Raw genomic sequence first — 22,394 nt, forward strand, 5'->3', positions numbered from 1 at the left:
ACTACAAATAATGGTTCCCTAGTGATATAATGATTGGCTTATATTCAGTATGATGAATGGATTTAATTGTAATAGAGGTCAGAGTCAGACTTAGAGATAGACTCTTAGAGAAGACAGGACTGGAGGCTGGAGCTCAATCTCTAGGACTGGGGAAGACATCAGCCTCGAGGTGGCCTGTCCAACTGCTTCACTGAGACCAAGGCCTCTAGAAAGCTAGGCTGGGTCCCAGGCGAGGAGACAGACTGTGAAGGAAATAATAAAGAATTTGGACTTTATTCCTCGCTATTCTTATGGTGATTACTCTGCTGAAAGGAAGGCTGGTCCAAAGACCTCCAGAAAGCTAACCAAAACATTACACTTACTAAATTCCAGGAACTGTGCTAAATTAATTTTACTTGATTCTTAGAAAAATGCTGAAAGTACCCCTCTTTTACAAATGAGGAAATTGAGACAAAAGTAAAGTGACTTGCCCAGTGTCACACAGCTCCACAGAGTGTGGGAGGGAATTGAATTCAGGTCTTTCTTAATTCAAGCCCTCAGGGTTCTGACCTTTGAAACATCCAGCTGCTTCTTATGTTAATCTGTGATTTATTCCCCACCCACCTTGCTACATTACAAATTGCTGGTAGGTATAGTGGCACACTCTTTAGATCCCTTATAATTGGAAGGCTGGGCTTGATGATGGATTTATTGAGTTCTGAAAAGCCCTATTTAGTGTTTGAATTAACTACAGCACCAATACAGAGCACCCTTTAAAGCAGAGAAAGAGCAGGCTCTCCTTTAAAAAAAGGGCAATTGGTCCTGCTCAAAAATGAATCAGATCAAAGTCTCTATGTCAATCAACAATGAAGTTGGACCTATGATTGGACGCGTACTTCCAGGCTGGGTAATATGGGAACACGGTTCACAAACAAAAACAAAAACAAAAAAACCCAAATCAACTTCTTAGGACATCTGACACAATGGTATATTATTTTGCAGGTAACTTTGCTTTAGATCCAGTCTTGTGAAAATGCTAAATATTTTCTTATATGGAATGTCTTTAGTTTTTAATTAAAAATTTTCCATGATGCAAAAATTTCTAACTATTATTCTTAATGTTTTCATTATATGATAGCTACTATGTTCATTTATTTTTTGTGAGTACCACATATCTATTTTTATTCTAATGTTAAACCATCCCTGCAGACCTAATGATTTAATTTGGTTACAATGAATGATTTTGACTAAACTGTTGCATTATTCCATCTGCTGATTTTTTATTTTTTATTTTTTTTAGCATTTTTTAAAATGTCTTTTTAACAAATGTTGGAAACAAGATGAAGTTTGTCTCCAGAAGAATGATAGCAATTCCTTCTTTCTTGAAATGCAGAAATAATCTATGTAATGTAAAGAATTTTTTTTAATCTAGAAAAATTGACCTATGGGGTCATCTAGGCCAGGTATTTTCTCTGTTGACTCATGGTACTTATTGTGAAATTGGCTTGCCCAAATTATTTATTTCTTGTTCTAGCAGTCTCAGTAATGTAGTCATCTTTTTCACTGAACTTTTCAAATGTATTAGTACATAGTTGTGTGCAACATGCTCTAATGATATTCCAAATTTCTTTTGTGCTTGTAAGGATCCTTTTTATTTTTTTAATTTCTGTTTTTACATTCCTTCTTTTAGTTCAACTTGTTAATGGTCTCATCTTTTAAGATAATTTTTGTTCATTTTATGCATTTAAGATTCTATTTCTGTTTTTATCTTTATTCTCTTATTTTCTATTTTCTTTATGCTATTATGTTGTTCCTAAGCAGACTTACTTTAGTCTTTTTCTCTCCTTAACCTAGGCAGCTAATATTACAAATTTGCCTCAAAGAATGGCTTTGGCTCTATCTTAGAAATTTAGATAAATGATATTTTCATTTCAGTTTTAAATAGTCTTTTAACTTTAAAAATATTTCCATCAAACAGCTAGAAAAAATATAACCTTCATATAGTCTTATTTTTAAAAATTCTTATTTCTAGTTTCTTATAATGAAATCTTCATGTGCCCTATAAGAATAAGATTCTTATTTATTACTTCTTATGAAGTTGTTAATGTCTTGTTTTAATTTTTGAAATGTTTGATATATTTTTAAATATTCATATTATTACATTTATATATATATATATATATATATATATATATATATATATATATATATATATACACAACTCATTAAAGTTCTTTTCAGGGGATAGCTATATAGTGCAATGGATAGAACACCAACCCTGGTGTCAGGAGTAGCAGAATTCAAATCTAACCTCAGACACTTAACACTTGCTAGTTGTTGGGCAAGTCACTTAATCCCAATTCCTTGAAAAAAGTTCCTTTCAATACTATTTAATACCATTTTATGTAGATATTTTCTAATTGGAACCCCACTTTATTAGATATTACTATCTTTTAAAAAAATTACACATATATTTTAGAACAATTAAATGTGTAAGATTAGAAAGACAAAGAAGGCTCAGATTGGGTATGACAAACTGAGGAATTCATATTTCATCCTAGAAGTGAGAAAAAGCTTTAAGAGGGCAGCAATATGTATGACTTGCCCTTTGGGAAAATCATGTTAGAAGTTGTATATTAGGTAAATAAGAGAGGGAAGAGACTTAAGGTAAGGAAATCCAATTAGGAGATTACTACAATAGGCTCAGTGAGAAGCAATCAGGGCTTGAAATAGGATGGTGGAAGTATTAATGGAGAAAGCCGACAAGACAAGAGAAGAGAAGAAATAAAAATTAGCCTTGTGCAGTGAACGGCAGTGAGAGGTTAAAGATAACACCAAGGTTGTGAACCTAGATAACCAAAAGGATACTGGTGCTCATAAAAATGATAGAAAAGTATGTAAGAGGGGTGAGTCTGGAGAGGAAAGTTAAAGTTCAGGTTTGGTCAGATTTTGTTTGTTTGTTTTTTGATGCTTATGAGATTTAAAATTCTTTCAAATTTTTATGAGAATTAAAGTTCTTTCAGGGAGTTGGTGAAATGAGACTGGAGTTCAAGGAGGAAACGAAGACTAGATTTACAAATCTGGGAGTCATCTTCACAGAAAATAATTAAAGAAAGCCATTAGAATGGATCAGACCATTAGATAAGAGACGAAAGAAAGAAAAAAGAAGAGAGCTTAGGACAGACCCTGGTGGTTACTGACAGTCTAGGTTATGAATAATGATGCATCAAGAGAAACTGAAGAACAATCAAATAAATAAGAAGAAAGTATTTAATAGAACAAGAAAGCAGCCAACAGTGTCAAATGTGGAAGAGCTGTCAAGAGAATAACAATTGAGAAAAGCTTTGGCGGTTCAGAAACCACTGGTAACTTTCAAAAGAATAGTTTCAGTTCAATAATGAGATTGGAAGCCATAATACAGAAGGTTTAAGAAAGGAAAAAAAGTAGGAGAACTGAGTTTAAATAGCTTTTTCAAAGCATTTCACTGAGAAAGGGATTTGTAATATATGGGATGCTAGTGGGGACGATAAGATGTAATCAGGCTTTTTAAGAATGAGAAACATTTGGGAGTGTTGTCAGCAATAGGGAAGGAACTGACAGAAAAGAAGACTGAAGATTATAGAGGGGGGATGATTGAGGGGGTAATTTGTTAGAGAAACAAGAAAGGCATAGGATTTAAGGCACAACTAGAAGGGTTCTCCTTGGAAAGGAGATCCACCTCTTCATCAGAAACTAGAATGAAAAGGTAGGGTAGAGTTAAAACAGGAATGTAAAATGAGAAGAGGGGGAGAAGAGGGAGCTGATGGCTAATGATCTCATTCTTTTTTTGGTAAATTATAAGGGAATGCCCTCACTTGAAAGACTCAATTGCAGAGCAGGAGAAGGATGAGCAGTTTCAGTTTGTGATTAAATAACAAACTTTTAGAAGACCCAGCCAGCATAGGTTTATGACTTCTTCCAATTCTGTCCCGTGACAAAGGAAGCAAGGAGGCAGATAGAGGGAATAATCTAGAGCTAGAGTTTAATAAGACTGGTGACAAAACTAAGGAGCAGAGGGTTCCAAAGTAAAAGATACTAACCATTTGAACTGGTTAGCAAAAAGATCAAGATTGAGAAGAAAGGAGAATACCGAGGATGTTTAGATTAGAAGTTATAATAAGAATAAAGAATAAGTTTAATTTGTTTATGTTGCTAATAAAATCTTATTTATCATATTCTATACCAGTGGTCCTCAAACGTTTTAAATAGGGGGCCAGTTCACTGTCCCTCAGACTGTTGGAGGGCCGGAAAATAGTAAAAACAAAAGCTCACACTCCGTCTCCGCCCCTCAGCCCATTTGCTATAACCAGGCCACTGCATAAATGTCCTCAGCCTGAGGCATATGGCCCACGGGCTGTAGTTTGAGAACCCCTGCTCTATAGTCTCTACTAAAGATAAAGACATAACTAGAGTATCCCACTATTTAATTGGTAACAAACATCTTATCTCACTGATCTGAAGCTGCTTGCTTTCCAACAGTGCTGATCTCTGCAACTGTGAACTTTTTTCAATAAATTCCCTTAATTTGACATGCAATTTTTAGATTCAATCTGCTTCCCCCTCCCCCCTCCCCCAGCGGGGGACAATTGGGGTTAAGTGCCTTGTTCAGGATCACACAGTTAAGAAGTGTTAAGTGTCTGAGACCACATTTGAACTCAGGTCCTTGCTGGTGCTCTATCCATTGTCACCTACCTGCTCCCTCAATCTACTATTTTTAAGGTCTGTGCATATTTTTGAGCAATTCTACCTTCTTTTTTCATTTAATTAGTGAAAAACCTAGAGAGTTTCTAATCAGTACTTTATTGTATGTGCCACCCATGGCCCAGGGGCAAATAGGTAATTTATTTTTCTTTCTTGACTATTTAAAAACTATCTTTATCATTCTGAAATTTGATAATTATATGTTTTCGAGACAAGTTTTTAATCCCTGCATGTTGAAGACCTATTAATTTTCTTCACTTGTGAACTGATTACTGTTTTGCATTTTAGGAAATTTTCTCCAATTATTTCTTCTAAGGACATGGGGATAGAATGCTGGCACTGAGACTAAAAAACCTAAATTCAAGCCCTCTCTCTGATACATATTGGTTCTGTGACTCATGGGCAAATCACGGAAGCTCCCCTGCTCTAGGCAACATTCTAAGATATACATTGCAGCTAAAGTATTGGCATGCAATAGGAGAGGCTTGGGGTATTGGGAGGAGTCCCATACTCATGAAATCACAGATCTAATTCCTATAAACTATCCTCAATTAAGAACTTTCTTCTTTTTTTGTTTCTTATTCATGATCCTGCTACATTAACAGTCTTTTTAAACAAATGTTTTAAGAGTGAGTAATCTATGGACCAAATTCATTTTATTTTTAAAAACCTATTATTTATCTTACATCATATTTTTAAAGTTCTGTGATATTATGAACTCAACTTTATTTTTACTATCTCTGGATCTTTTCTCAACTACATTTTTAAAAAAATTTCTTCCAAAAATGCTAAATGGTGCTAGGTATAAGCTTAGGCAAGACCCTTAACCTCTGTTTGCCTCAGTCTCTTCAACCATAAAATAGGGCTAATATCAGCTGTTGTGAGAATCAAATGAGAATATTTGTAGAGAGCATTTAGCCCAGTGTCTCACACATAGTAAATGCTTATCCTTCCTTGTAGAGGGTCACAGACAATGGGGAAACTCTGGGTGAGGTAAGACTTTTCAGATCAGGGGGCAGCTAGGTGGCGCAGTGGATAGAGCACCAGCCCTGAATTCAGGAGGACCCGAGTTCAAATCTGATAGCAGACACCTAACACTTCCTAGCTGTGTGACCCTGGGCAAGTCATTTAACCCCAGCCTCAGGGAAAAAAAAAAAAAAAAAAAAGACTCTTAAGACCAGAGGGAACCTGCTAAAATTGTCTGGTTCAGCTCCCCATCTTTCCTAAGGGCTCTAGGCCTTCCTGAAAAGTGAGGGGGCAGTGACAAGCAGAGTGATACCAGGTGGCAAACTACATACAATAGCAAATTGTTCATGTGATCCCATGTGCTCAGTATATACTTAGTGCATCCCCAGTGTTTTTGTTACTTAAGGGTATAAGGATATAAAAGGGGAAAAGACCTTGAATAAATGGACTCCATTTTTCCACTATTCTCAGGAGTCTTACCCTCATCACTTCTCCTCTAGGAAGGCATATTTTAATCACCCCATCGCGGGGGCTCTAGAAAGCAGGAAACAATACTTCTTCCCCTTATTCTTACTCTTTCTCTGTCTCCATCTGTCTGTGTTTCTCCCTCTATTTCTGTTTTGTCACCACCACTACCATGTTGGTAGTGATAACTTTTGAAAGAAATCGATTCTTTCACTTGTGACTATTTAACTATTTCCAGGAAGTACTCAAAACATTATGAAATTATTTGCTTTAAAAAAACTTTTTTCAGAGTAGAGGTAACTGAGAGGTAATTGGGATCACCCCAGAAGAAGTGTTTTGCTGTAACGGTTTATATTGCGGAATTTAAATTAAAGCAAGAGCTTTAATAAATTCATGGAATCATAATCATAAATGTGGAAGAAATTTACAACTGGAGGAGACCTCTGTTAATACCCATCAGTTGGAGAATGGCTGAATAAGTTATGGTATAAAAATGCTATGGAATTTTATTGCTCTATAAGAAACAATAAGGAGGATGATTTCTGAGCATCCTGGAGAGACTTGCATGAACTGATGTAAGGGGCTCTCTTCAACAATGAGATGATTCAGACCAGTTCCAATGGTCTTATGATCAAAAGAGCCATCTACATCCAGAGAGAGGACTATAGAAACTGAGTGTGGTTCACCACATAGTATTTTCACTCTTTATGTTGTTGTTTGCTTGCATTTTATTTTTTCATCATTTTCTTTTCTGCTTTGATTTGATTTTTCTTTTTTTTTAATTATAACTTTTTATGGATAGAGATTTGATTTTTCTTATACAGCAAGATAATTGTATAAATATGTATGTATATATTGGATTTAACATATTTTTACTATATTTTTAACCTATATTGGACAATTTGCCCTCTAGGAGAGGTGGGTAGACAAAGGGGGGGGGTAAAAACTGGAACACAAGGTTTTACAAGGGCTAATGTTGCAGAATTATCTATGCATATCTTTTGAAAAATAAAAAGCTTTAATAAAAAATAAAAATTAAAAAAAATTTAAAAAGCATAGAGTTAGAGCTAAAACAGACTTTAAATAAATTTTTAAAATTACTCAATCCCATAATTTTACACATAGGAAATTAGGATCCAAAAAGATTAAATAACTTGACAATTGTAGTGTCAGATTTTGAATGCAAGACTTCTGATTGCTTTTTCACTAAATCATGCTGGTCTATATTTAAAGTTCAAGTAACGTGGAATAGGCAGGTAGCAGATTAAGAAGCAAGGTCAGAAAGACAGAAGTTGTCTCTTCTAAAAAAAGAAGCTAAGAAAGTTTTAAATTGAAGAAAAGTGACTCATCAAGACTCTTACACATGCGACATGGTAATATTGTAAACTCTCAGACTAGGTGACCTCAAAGGACCTTTCCAACTCTAATATTTTATCACTCTTTTACTAGGATTTTAAGATTAAAGTAATCAATAAGCATTTCTTAAATGATTACTATATTCTCAAAACACAGATTGACAATAGTAACTTTAGATGACTTCTCCTTTGTTGTCTCCTCCTCAGCTTTATTCCAGAACAAGATGCTGCAGCAGTCTTTGGTATGGTCCATTATTGCTCCATCTCTGACATATATTATTCCTAACTGATCCTGGGCAAGTCCCCAGGCAAATATGCTCTAAAACTAAAAAATTCAGAATAGATGCTAATATGCATTGGTAGAGGAAGTTTCCTTAGTAGGAGTAGCCTATACCAATGAAAATATAATTTCAATTCAAGCTTCTAGTATTTTATCAAGTGTCAGGAGGAAGACAAAAGAAATACAAGAGGTCCCAAAAGTCTTGTTTCAGATTTAGGCTCTAAGAATTGTAATTAATAGTTTAATCAGAGAAAATAAGTCTATTTGAACCAATTAAGAAAACAGTATAAAAAAGTATATTAACTGTTATACTGATAAGACTTAAAAAAAAAAAAAGACAATTAATTATTTGTGAACAAGGATTTCAATTTTTTTTGAAGTTATGGGGCCTTTACATTTTAAAGATAAATGATGGAACCATGAACAAGAGGTGAGATTTTTATGTTGATTAAAAGACATAAGGTAATGAAGCAAAATTTATCCTAGTGTGTAACCAACAAACTATTGGACAGATGGAAATGAAGCATGGAAATGCAGAGTATTAAAACTTCAAGTGATTGTCAGGATTATTCATTATCTCTCTAATATCCTTTTCTTTTGGATCTAAGTTAGCATTTTGTTTTGTATTCTATAATCACTTATGTAACAGTTTTCATTTTTTCCTTCTAACTCAATGGAAGGACAGATAGAAGGGAGGAAAGGAGGTAGGGAAAGGAAAAAGGAAGAAGGGAGGGAGGGACAGAAGAAATAAAGATCCCAAGATGAAAGGAAGGAAGGAAGGAGAAAGTAAGGGAAGAAGAAAAGGAAGAAAATGACAGAGAAATTAAGGCATGAAGGAAAAGAGAGGAATAAGGAGGGAACGAGAGAGGGAACAAGGGAACAAAGGAAGGAAGATAAAAAATAAAGGTTTATTAAACATCTACTTATATGTTGGACCAGGGGAATAAAATAAGGAAAAGAGGAAATTAGTTTTGGAATAGTGAGAGATGGGGATAAGGCTGACTTAACAGAACTTCAGGGAAAAGTGGGAACTTCTGCTACAGCTGCTGCTACAGTTGCTACTACAGCTGCTGCTACTGCTCCTCTTGCTGGTGCAACAGTTTCTCCTGTTGCTACTACCGCTGTTACTGCTGCTGTTGCTACTTCTACTATCACCACCACTACTACTACCATCTTAATGACTACTATCACTACCACCTCTACTATTAATAGCATTTATATAACACTTTAATGTTTGCAAAGGGCTTTAAAATATTATTTCATTTTATCTTTATAAATAACTCTGAGAGAAAGTCACTACTTATTTCTATGTAACAGATAAGGAAATTGAGACAGAGGGTAGCTGCCCAGTGATTTGTCCAGAATTATAAAACTAGAAAGTGTCTGAGGCTGGATTTGAATTAACATTTTCTGGAGTCCATGTCCAGCACTTCATGCACAATGTCACCAAATGGTAGGATAGACAGGAGACCAGGATGTGAACGTCACAGAAACCAAGCAAAGGGATTGATACAACAAATGATCTCTGAACTCATTTATCTTACTGGTGTATTCACAATGCATGCAACTGCATTTTGCAAAGTCATCATTGGTTATAAGCTACAGACTCCTGCTTACAACAAACATGAATCTTTCCATTTTCTTTTGAGTCAAGTGCAATTTTGATTCTTCTGGGGTCGTGGTGTTCCATGATTCACAGGCAATATTCATCTGGAGAATATTGGTGTTAAAATTATGGGCTTTTGCAGCAGTGAATAGTTTGGTGCCATCCTAAGGAACATATAATTCCCTACACACAACCTGCTCTAATCTCTACTTCTTATTTAATTCTAGGCCCTACTCAATGATATTCAAGACACAGTGACTACATCAAAACTGGCTCTCTGACTGACAATGTAATACATTAAAAAAAAAAAAAAAAATTAGTTTCTGCAATATACTTTAAAACAAAAAAAAAAATGCCACCGTGTTTTCTTAGTATGGATGAATAGATCAATCCTTTTAGAATAAATATAGATCTTATTGAGACTTTGTCCATGAGTTGGGACTGAATGAAATTAGATGCCACCTATAAATGAGACCTTTTGGAGAACCTCATCAGCAACAACAAAACCTTCTATATGGACATCTAGGATGCTGACAAAGAGTAGAATGACACCACAGGTGTTACTTTAGAAAGATTAGTCTAGAAATAATAATCTGAACACAATAGACAGGGATAGAGTTTCTGAACCAGAAAGACCAGAAATTGTTATAATAGTCCAGGTGTGAGATGAGGATCACCTGGAAAAGAATGCTAACAACCGGGATAGAGTAGAAGGGACAAATTCAAGAGACATTCTGAAACCATAGAACTTTGTAAAATACTGGTTATAGGAGAAAAAAAGAAAACTCAAACTGAAGCAGCATGGTTAAGTAGAAAGAATACTGAATTTAGTCAGCGGACTTCAATGTGATGTAACTTTGGGCAAATCCCTTACCCGATCTAGGATATAGTTTTGTCATTTGTAAAGTAAAATCATCTAACAAATGATTTCTAAGTATACCTTCCAGTTCTAAATTTACAATCCCACAAGGTATCCAGAGGCAATTTAAAGGCTTAGTTTTAGAAAGGGCTGTTGCTACTACAGCTGTTACTGCTGCTGTTGCTACTTCTACTATCACCACCACTACTACTACCATCTTAATGACTACTATCACTACCACCTCTACTATTAATAGCATTTATATAACACTTTAATGTTTGCAAAGGGCTTTAAAATATTATTTCATTTTATCTTTATAATCTCTGAGCAGAGATCATTCAAGAAACAATAAGAAATATGACAAAGAACTGATGGGAAACAAGTGGAAGTAGGCTGAAAGCAGAGCAACCTAAGTTTGAAGCAAGTCCAGGTATATCACAAGGATTCCAACTAAGCATTAATGAATTTTAAATTTCAAATCAACTTTAAAATGTTTCAAGATTCCACCAAATTGATTTTAAAAAAAAAAACATTTTACTTATGAATGATGCTACTTTATTTATTTAAATTTTCCCCTGATAAATTTGTTGATAAGTTAAATTAAAAGGATAGAACTTTCTCTACTTTTTTCCCCCATTCAACAATCATTTCTATATGCAGTATTATAAGAAACTTTATACCAAAATCCATGTTCTAAAGGCACAATAGCCCTAACCTCTTAAGACTCCATATCAAATGGATTAATCATCTAATCTTTTTAATTCTATTCAATGCCCCTTAGGTACCAACATTTTATTCTTTCTAACACTGATCACTAAGTGTTGTAACAACTCTGAGTAGAGATTTTATGTAATTTTACAAGATTGCTGGATAATTAATATTATTCAACAAGACTTTCTTTCAGAAATTTCCATACCTAAATCTTCAAAAAGACTTTAGTTTAAAAAGAAATACATCTTTTGCTATACAGTGTCATACTATTAAAATTCCTTTTTTTTTTTTTTTTTGGATTAATTTTGATACATGAATATATATACTCATATGAAGAGTTTGTTCTTAAAGATCCCTATCCAACTAGAAGTTTGTATATCAGGTCACCAGACTCACTTTCTATTCCAGAGCCATCTAGGCCCAGTGTCAAGATGTAGGTCAGGATAGCCATCTCTAGTCCTCCTGATCTATATATCTTGTCACCCACCAAGATGTCTCTGGAGGAGAAAGTGAGACTGGTGACTTTGCACTGCCCTCCCTCACTTAAAATTCAACTCATTTACATGTCATGGCATTATCTCCCTGATGTCATGAAATTCTTTGAGAACAAAGGACAAACAACAACAGTATATGTGTGCATGCATGGGAAATCTATCTCACTATCTTTCATGCAAACATTTCCATCATGAGTTTTCTCAGGGCTTCATCCTTTATGATGTTTCATCCTTAAAATCCATGCACAGTATTCTGAACAGTTATATAATTTATCTGCAATTTTCTCTGTGATTTATTTTGTTGTTGCGGTCTAAATCCAAGATTTCATCATTACCAAGAAATCTCATAAATTCTCAACCTCTCAGCACCTCAAACAACCATGAGAACAACAGAAATGGGTGATTTTTTAAAAGGTTTCTTACTGAAAAGATAATTTCAACTATCCCTAATGTATACCTATTGGGATAGCATGCAGACCTGTGATTTATTTAATGCAGAGAATTCATGAGTAAGAGAATTTCCACTACCAATGCAAATCAGCACCTCCTCAGGTGATTTAACTCAGAGGTTCAATGATTTCACTAGAGTAACAGAATCAGTAAATATCAGAGGTGGAGTTTAGGCTCTGAGGCAACTTCTATATCTGCTATTTCTGCTAATACATCTAAAAAATATTTTTGTAAGTCAAAAAGCAAACTTAGCATTTATAAGGAAAAGCTTCAGGTTTTAGTACATCCTAGATTATTTGATTTCTCCAATCAAGTAAACTCATCACTATCCTCCAAATAATTTGTCTTTGTTAACCATACCACATCTCTTCTTGCATTTAACTTCTCTTTTTTCCAGTTTATTTCATTAGTTTATCAGATTAATTTACACATTTGTAAGCAAAGTATTTCTTTTCTAAAAAGCACCATGTTGTAATTTATGTAGCCTCATTTTAAAAAATATCACTTATGAGATAAGCATTAATGCATTTCTTATATGTGGAACTCCAGGTTTAGTCACTGTTGGGTTAGTTTCCCGTTTATCTACCAAAACAGGACCGGTGTCAGAGAAGAACCCAACAGAGAGCGAAGGTGAGAGCACTAAAAGAAACTACTAGACATTTCCATCTCGATGTCTTGCAGGCACCCCTAATAAATGTAAATTTGCCAATAAGTAAACAGATAGAAGCAAAATGTTGTTAATAGAAGTTCAGATGCTCAAACTCTTTTATCATACTGAAATATGTATTTGCTACTTACATTGTACTGCATATGATGCAAGAACAACTGCAGAATTAAGAGGACATGTTAACCTAGAAGAAAAATCAAGAAATAAAAAATTCAACAATATACTGAATAAAAGTGAATAATATATTATGTCAAATAATTGTTGTGACATTTTTTATTTAATTGGTTTTAAAAAGAATGTCATGATGACTACTGAAGAGCATTTTGCTACACTTAAGAGAATATCACTCATCTCAAGTAGATATGTCAATTGCAAGGTTTATAAAGTTCCCAATATTAGATACTAGAATTTTTTTTTTAAGTTAAAAAACACCCAAAATGCGTATATATTATCCAGACAAAAAACAAACACTGGCTTTTCCATTAGTGAGAGGAGTCAGGTTAAGCTGCATTCACATTACAAAGGTTTACACTCATATTAAGTGTCAAATGAACAGTTGGAACAGTGGACAGAGTGCTGGGTCTGGTGTTAGGAAGACTCATCTTCCTGAGTTCAAATGTGGTTTCAGCCACTTACTAAATAATTTTGTGACTCAGGCCAAGTCACTTAATGCTGTTTGCCTTAGTTTCCTCCTCTAAAGGAATAATAAATCACCCTAGTATCTTTGCCAAAAAAAAAAAACCTAAAAAGGGGTCCCAAAGAATCTGAAATGAATTTAACAACAAAAAATGCCCAAGCTCTTATAGCTCAATAGTAGTCTATCACAATATGACACAACTTATTCAGACATTTCCCAACTGATTTGCAGTCCCTTGATTTCCAATTCTTTGCCACCACAAAAAGAACTATTAGAAATAATTTCTTTACATATATGTTCTTTTTCTTTTCCTATGATTTTTCTGGATTACATACCTAGTAGTAATGTTGCTGGGTCAAAAAGTATGCACAACTTTATAATCATTTGGGTATAATTCCAAATTGTTTTTCAGAACAGCTGGACCAGGTTACAACTCACCAATAGTAAATTAGAGTATTTATTTTTTTCCTCATTCCCTCTAACACTTGTCATTTCTGATAGGTGTGGGCTGTTTAAATTTGTACTTCTCTAATCAATAGTGAATTAGAGCATTTTCTCTTATGACCACAAATAGTTTTTGATTTCCTTTTCTGAAAACTTTATGGTCCTTTAACCATTTACCAACTGGAGAATGGCTTTAATTTTTATAAACTTGACTCAGTTCTATATTTACTACATTTTTGAGAAATGAGACTTTTATCAGAGAAGCTTGTTGCAAAAATTTTTATATTATTTTACTGCCTATGATAATTTTTAGCAAAACGTAATTTACTTGATAATACCTTTTAATTAGGTCCATGTTTGCTTTCACTTTGAGATTGCTTGCTACCCCTACCTTCCATTTATTTTAACTCAGTATCTTTCTGTTTCAAGTGTGTCTCTAGCATCAGAGTAGTTAAATTCTGGTTTCTAATCCATTCTGCTATCTCCTCACATTTTATGGGCAAACTAATCCCATTTACATTGTTATCATTTCTACACATTTCCCTCCATCCCATTATCTTTCATTTTTTTCTCTATTTTAATTCTGTCCCCCCACAAAAGTCTACTTTGCTTCTAATCACTGCCTCCCATTATCAGACTTCCCTTTTATTATCCTCTCACCCTTTATCTCCTAGCCTAATTTTCTATGATAGTCCATCAGCAGCTTACAATGGACAAACCTCATATTAAACCATTATTCTCTCCTCTAAAGCCCCTTCAAGTTCTAAATCTATGATTCTTTTTATTCTCTTCATGAATGTTTCTTTTCACCACTGCTCCTTCTGATTCTCTGATGTCATTTAAACCACTATTCTCTTAATTATCTGGGATCAAAATCATAGTTTTGTCTTTTCTGAGGAGAATGCAGATAGAAGAACAAATCTCTTACCCTATCTAGGATAAGGAATTCCAGGCTTAGTCACTGTTTTTTTTTTGTTGTTGTTTTGTTTTGTTTTTTACTGATTTCACTAGTTGTTAGTATTCTCCTAGCCTTTCAAAATTATTTTGTATTTTTAAATTTTATTAGTTGATCAACAACTATTAATTAAGTACTGACTAGGTTCCAAGCACTGTGTTAAGCACTGGTAGATACAAAAAAAGGCAAAGATAGCTGGTGCTGTAACTGTAATGAAGGAGACAGTATTTGAGCTGAACAGTGAAGAAAGCCAGAGCAGTCCAAGTACAGAAGGCATAAAAATGAGAGATAAAGTATCTTGCTAAGGAACTACAAATAGACCAGTGGAGTTTGTATAGGGTTCAGAGAGGGGAGTAAAGTATGAAAAGACTGCAAATGTAGAAAGAGGTCATTATAAAAATCTTTAAATGCCAGAGGGTTTATATTTGATCTTGGAGGTCAGTGGAGAGAGTGGAGAGCCTTGAGCAGGGAAGGTAACAAGGTCAGATCTAAACTTTAGGAAAAAAAAACACTTTGGCAGCTGAATGAGCACATATTGAGTGTGGAGAGATTTGAGGCTAGAATTTCGGCTAGAAGGTTGCCACAACAGTACAAGTGAAAAGTTTTAAGAGGCTTTAGTATGATTTCTGTTATGGGCTTGGAGATAAAGGATATATATGAGAGATTATTATCATTAAAAACAAGCAGTTGATGTGAAAGAGGGTTGTAAGCAGCACTGAAGGCTTGACTTGAAAGTCAAAACAACAACTGTGGGGAATGTGACAAGAATTAAAGAGGGAAGAATAAAAGGATTGCCACCAATAAGTAAGGATCCAACTGCAATGCAATTATGTTAATTTAAAGTATGTCCAATTGTCATATTTTTGTGACTTATTCTAGTAGCATTCATCTGCTAGGAAGTAACAATAACAACAAAAGAAAAAAGAGGTGGGAGGGGAAAGGGAAGGAAATTAGGTGGAGCAATCAATAAAGACTCATTTTCCCAAATTCAAATCTGGCCTCAAACACTGAATATCCTTGTTAACCTGGACAATTCACTTAACCTTGTCTACCTCAGTTTCCTCATCCGTAAAATGAGAGGAACCATTTGTACTAAGACAGGGTTGTACATAGCCTGGAGGTTTGATTTGAATAGTAAACAACTGTAGGGAGTGTGACAAGAATTAAAAAGGGAAATTGGAATGAGATTATGTTAATTTAAAGTAGGTCCAACTGTCATATTTTTGTGACTTATCCTAGCAGCATTCACCAATGAGCAGGATATAGTAAACCACTACAATATCTTTGCCAAGAAAACCCCAAATGGGCTTATGAAGAGTTAGACACAACTGACAAAATGACTCAACAACAAAAAGGGGGAGGGTAGAGGTGGTTAATAGAATACAAGTAAAGAAGGAAGAAAAGAATTCAAGAAGGAAGGATACAGCCTAGTTGAAAGAAATGAAACAATCAAGACTAAAGGGATAAAAGTTAGCCAGAGAAGGAGTCACAGATTGCAAGAACACAGAATGGAGAGACTGATGGTTAAGGTGAGGATAGGTATAGGAGGAATGAACCATTTGGAGGATGGAAGGACTAAAATAAAATCATAGAGACAACCCATTTTGGATGAGGATGGGGTTTAAGTTAAGCTGAGGGACAAAGGAGCTAGAAGTCACAAGAATTGAGAAAGGTATTTAAAGGTATACCAATGTGAATGTAAAAGTAACCCAAAACATGTATTGCCACCTTTCCTTTTGCCACTGGCTCCTTACTTCTCACTGTCATCTTGACCCCTTATTTCCACCATCATTCCATGGTGGAATTCCATTCAATCTCAAAGGGTTATTGTGAAACTACAATGATAAATCATTTGCCATGTGCTTTGTGAATGCTGAACTTTATGTAAATGTGTTATCTATGATTATAATAAGTTGGCAGTAAAGACTTTGGATGGGGAAAATGATAGCAACATTATATAAACTGACTTTTAGAAAGGGGGAAGAAGAAATGGTTCTTCCAAAGGTCGTGCATAGCATACTAACCAGTTAAGTTAATAAATATTTATTAAATGTCTACTTTGTGCTAGGCACTATACTAAATTCTCACTTTTTTGAGACCTCCTCCTTGATTTTCTCTTCACATAATCCAATACCATCAGCCACTTTCTCCTGCTCAATAATCTATGGTCCCTATACTCTGGTTCATGCTCCTCCCAACCACTTAAGGAAGATGTTCTTCAAGGGACATTTCTTCTTCTTCCATATTCTTTTTGATGGCAATCTCACTGCTCCCAAAGTTTCAGTTACCACCTCTAAAGCACATAATTCTCAAATCCATCTCAAAAACTCTGACTTCTCTGTGGATTTTTACAACTCTACCCCTCCCCCCTCAACAATTTTCACCCAAATATCCCCCAACCAAAACTTAAACTCTACAACTCCAAAATTGAGCTTATTGTCTTCACAAAATTATCAAATTTGGCCACGTTAATTCTTCTGTTTAAAAATATTCAGGGGCTCCCAAATGCCTTCTGAGTAAAGTTCAAGTGACTTTGACACTCAAAATCCTTCCCAAATTGATGCCACTTGATTTTTCCATTCTTAGCTCATGTTACTCTCCTCCATATACTCGATACTCTAGCCAAACTGGACTACTCTGAATTATTCCTAAACAACAAAATTTCTCAACTTGACCTGTAATTAACTGGATCCATGCCCTATCTTTGATATTTGTGCTATAAAACAATATCATTCAACTTGATGTGTGATCAACTGTTTTCATGTCCTTGTATTGTTCACTACACACAAAAAGGTTTCCCATCCCTTACTCTTCAAAAGTGGAATAACAGAGGCAAAGACGGATCCCAAAGTAAAGAGCTTCTGAACCAAGATTTATTTCCCCAGATATTAAATTAAACCTTTAAAGCCCAATTCAAATGTTCTTTCTCTCTATGAAGCTTTCTCAGATCCATTTTCCACAAGCTGCATCATGATTTCCCTCCACAACCTCACTTGGCATTTTGTTATGCAACTTGTTAATGCACTGCTCATATAATTTGTATACATTTATTTATTATTCTCCCAACCAGATTTAACTGGGCAAAGGGCCAATATCACATCTAAATTCAAATTTACCTATTATCTAGCATCCAATGTTGTACACATGGAAAGGGCTTAATAAATGTATGTTATATGAATAGTAATATTATGCTTTAAGTCACTCAGGCTTTCACTTCAGAGTTATCTTTGAATCTTCCACCATTCTCCATATCAAACCAGTTTCCATGTCCTGTAAATTCTATCTCTATGTGTGCTGTTTTCTACTTCTACTGCCACACCCCTAGTTTATATATTTATCACCTCTTACATATACCATGATAATATCTTTATTAATTAGTCTACCATGGCTGAAATAATATTGCTAATGAAGCTATATGACCAAAGTTATCCTCTGCTTGTAAGACATGGCTTCTCTTAATCTACAAGATAAAATACAAACTTCTTAACCTTAAATTCAAAATTCTTCACAACCTGGTTCCAACATCTTTCTTCCTCCCTTCTCCAGAATATCCTTAAGTCAATGATAGTATGGAGTGTTTCATTTTGTGTATATGTTTGCTTCCCAGTATCCATCACACAGCCTCATACATAATAAGCCCTCAGTGTTTATTACATAATTTCCATCAATGAGCCTTGCACATAGTAAGTGCTTAACAGATATTTATTGAATTGAATGACAACATGTTCCATTCGGTCTACTTTTCCCAGAAAGCCTTTTCCCTCCAAACACAAAACATCCTAGATGAGGTGAACTTAATAGGCAAATGTAACTCAATTATTAGGCACTGACAGGAATTAGGCAAGATAATACTACATAACCCCTCCAAATAATTCTAGTCCCTCAGCTATTTCCCTAAAAAAGAAAGAAAAAAAAAGGCAAACACAGACCTAGGGGATGAAGGAAGAAATTAAAAGGGATCAATTAAGATGTCTACTTTTCTCAACTCCTCTCACTTAGCCACACCTTCTTTCTCAGTGTTTTTTTAAATAAGATCTTTACTTATTCTCTTCTCTAAAAGTATTCCCCAGAGGTATTCTGATCCCCTACTCCTTCTAAGAGTTTCACCAGTTTTTAATTCTTAAGTTCAGAATATAACTCGCTTTATCACCCTAATTATTCTAAATTGTTTAGAGGCTGCCCTTAACCAAACTCTGCCTTTAGCAGGATCTATGACTAGCATGCAGTGAGCCAAACACTTCCCGAGGAAGTACTTTTGACAATGTTTAAAGAGAACTTAGAAATCTAGACAGAATATGACAATTTAGAACAATAGCAGCTATAATTGAAACTTTTAAGAAGAGACATGACATGTTGAGTAGCTCTCTAAACACAAAAATGAAATCTAATAGAAAACAAAAACTATAATACAGTTTCAGGAAGATTTCTTTTTTTCTTTTTTTTTTTTTTAAAGTCTAGTGATTTAGAGAGAAAAAAAAAATGAGAGAACTTTAATTACCTTCCTTCGCAAATATCCATCTTCAGTTGCAAGAAGTATAAGTGCCTAGGAAGCAAATTTAAAAGTAATATTTAAATTAAAATAAACAATAGACTTGATAAGGCAACAACAAAATCTGCACATTTGAAAACCAGAATAACTATAGAAATATTTTTCTAACAATATGAAACTATTCTTGCATGTTTGTGAATTTTATACCACTATCCTTAAGATTACTAATACTCCTATCTTAAAGCCTCCTATGTTTTTAAAATACTCTTTCTAGTTTACCGTTTTCCTCTTCACTCTTCTTATTTCTTATTATACCTTTATTCTTTAAGTCTTCTAAAAAATGGAATGGTTGTTGGAATTTTAGCAATTGGATACTGACCTTTTCAATAATGTTCACCCTATCTTTCTCCTGTGAACATTTCCTTTTTTTCCATTTTTATTTGTTCATTCTTTATCTTTTCTATAATGGAAGCATTATTTATGTCATGACAATTTAAAAAATGGTGAGGGATGAAATTCAGTGGTCATTTAGTCCAATCCATTCAGTTGAGGAAAAAAAAAAAACTTACTAAATATATTTAAATAATTGTGACTCAGCCTTTGAATGGAGATTTCCAATGAGGAAGAATCTATCCTATCCTAGAATTTCATATTTCTGGGTGACTTTAATGTTTAGGAAGTTTTTTCCCCCTTATCTTATACCTATATTTCTCTCTTTGAAGCCTTTACCCACTAGTTGTCATTCTGCCATATGGGGCCAAAGCAGAATAAGCTTCCTACCCCCCACGTGATAGCCCTTCAAAAAGATAGCTATCATGGCCTGGCCACTAAAATTTATTGAAGCAAAACATTCTCAATTTTTTAAACTGATTTTTATCCATCGGATTTTTTATCTATCATGAACCCAAGCCCCTTTACCATCCTCACTGTTCTCTAAATGATCTTCAGCTTATCAATCTATTTTAAAATATCAGGTCCAAAATGGAACACAATACTTTAGATGTAGTCTGACTAGGGAGGAGTGTAGGAGAATTATCACCTTCTTATTCCCATACACCATGCTTTCCATTCATTGCCAACTGAGATGCCATTAGCTTTTTTTTTGTCTGTCATCTATAACTCTGTTGATTCTTACTGAATTTCAAGTTCTGAACTACCAATTAGCCACATCCCATCAATTTTGTTCTCATGAAGCTGATTTTTTTATCCCAAGTTCAAGGGTTACATTATTCCTCATCTGTATTCATCTTACTCAACTTGGCTCAATACTTTAGAGTGTCCAAATCTATTTGAATACTATTCTGGTATTTAGTGTGTTAGCTTACCCTTCCAGCTGTGCATCACTTAATAAGCATGCCATTTATTAACTCAACCACTTAAATATTCACTTTTAGACTCTTTTAGCCAAATTTCTAATTGCTCACTGAGAGCATATTTATTTTTTCCATCATTATAATTAAAAATCAATACATATTTTGATGTGCCCAGCAGTTACGGTTTTTTTAAAAAGTTAACTATTTTACCAAAAACATGCTAAATTATACTTAACTATACTTATACCATGTTAGAGCCAAGAGCAAGGGGCTTACACAAAAGATACTTCCTAGAGAGGCAGGCTTGAATTTTACTCCCCTTTCAGGCAGCTGAAAAGAAGTAATTTTCAATACAGAGAGGAGAATTTGTGCTCAGAGTCCTACTCAAATACACAGTATGTCAACAATCTAAATGACCTGAAAGTAAGCATTTCTGATGCATGCATTGTGGATAAAGGGGCAAATTTGAAGCCTGAAAGACCAGGGTTCAAGCCTTATCTCAGATATAAGCTATATGATCCAGCAAATTAGTGAAGTTCTTGCTGTTCTCAGGTGTCTCTATAAGATTATAAATTACAGATGAGTTGGTCATCTTACATATACAGTGATAGGAGATTGTTCTCTAGGGAGTTCTTTATATTGGTGAAATCACTACTCTTAACCACTACAAATATTTATTTCTGACACATCCCCTGTTTGAATGAGATGAATAAGTAAAGTGACTAATCTGTGAAGACAAACTCATTTTAGCTCAGGCATTTTTTCATATCCAGTTAGAGTTTTGGGTTTCTTTGTTTGTTTGGTCTATTTACTGAGAGCACACAGAAGACTCATGGGTGGGTACTCAATAAAGCAGGACAAAACATGAATATCTAATATATGAATATCAGTCTGTCTAAAGGATAACATCTAATAATATTGATATAAATTAGTTAATTGATTTACAATAGATTTTTATCTCTGTGGATTAGAAAACATATTCTCCCTTCCAATAATGACATTCTGAATAATGGATCAGGATGAATTGCACTTGACATCTGTATTAGTCAACAAATTGCTTTACAGAGTAGGCACAAAATTAAAAAAAATTAATAAAACATCAGTGAATACTAGAACAGATGTTTGGTTAGACAATAAAATACTGAAAGCTTCAAGGAACAGGAAAGGCCATCTAAACTAACCCCCTCATTTGACAGATGAGGAAATGGAAACCCATGGTCATACACAACTTCTAGTTGTCTAGTTCCGAGGTGGGATGTAAATCAAGTTCTTCCTAACATCAAATCAGCTACCTTCATTCCTTATTCTTCAGATAGAAGTTTGCAATTATCTGTAAGTGGGTCAGCTGCCAAATCGAATCCTAACATAAAGTCTTGGAAAAGGACAAAGAAAGATGTTCCTATGGTTCAACAGCCCCATGAAGATATTGGAAGGGATTTACTTGTATCTGTCCACATGATAGTTGGTGCTATCTCTTTATTTTTTATGAAATATAAAAGGAATATAGTTAGCATCCACATTTGGCCAGTATAACAAAAGCCACACATACAAAAACTGAATATAGATGAGAAATGGTGGCAGAAGAGGAAAAGAATTTTGACAATTTTTTAAAACAAACTTCTATTTGACATATAAATGTATACAAATATCAGATTATCCGAGTTCAGCTGTGCCCATTTTTATACTTAAAATAATAAGATAATTTCATCATTTATATTTCATGTTAAAAGCACTAAAGTGTTAAAATTCGTCAATAATTTCATAGCTTTCAGTTATGTTACTTTTCAGTTATCATATATTCAGAACATTAAAAAGCTAAAACTTTTTTTAAAAAATCATGTGGGGAACATATGACTTTAAGTTATGCCTATCTAAGTTTCTGATGTGCATTTTTTTCAACACATGTGGTCCTTATTATCTAGATTGCTAAGTGATGACCTTCATTTATGGTTTTCTGTGGAGTTTCTGTGTTTACTCAAAGTAA

The 22,394-nt window shown here is 34.3% G+C and overlaps 1 protein-coding gene across 7 annotated transcripts in view; it reads right to left on the bottom strand.

The window, feature by feature from the left end:
* Positions 1-22,394, bottom strand: part of PTPN3 (protein tyrosine phosphatase non-receptor type 3) — a 238,638-nt gene that overhangs the window by 118,426 nt on the left and 97,818 nt on the right. For all 7 annotated transcript variants that reach the window (XM_074281840.1, XM_074281839.1, XM_074281841.1 and 4 more), the window contains 2 exons: positions 19,107-19,151; positions 12,704-12,756 (listed from right to left, as the gene is read on the bottom strand). In XM_074281840.1, the coding sequence (XP_074137941.1) occupies positions 12,704-12,756; positions 19,107-19,151 (98 nt within the window). The remainder of the gene's footprint in view (positions 1-12,703; positions 12,757-19,106; positions 19,152-22,394) is intronic.

Source organism: Sminthopsis crassicaudata, chromosome 1, assembly GCF_048593235.1.
Source record: "Sminthopsis crassicaudata isolate SCR6 chromosome 1, ASM4859323v1, whole genome shotgun sequence".
Lineage (NCBI taxonomy): Eukaryota > Metazoa > Chordata > Mammalia > Dasyuromorphia > Dasyuridae > Sminthopsis > Sminthopsis crassicaudata.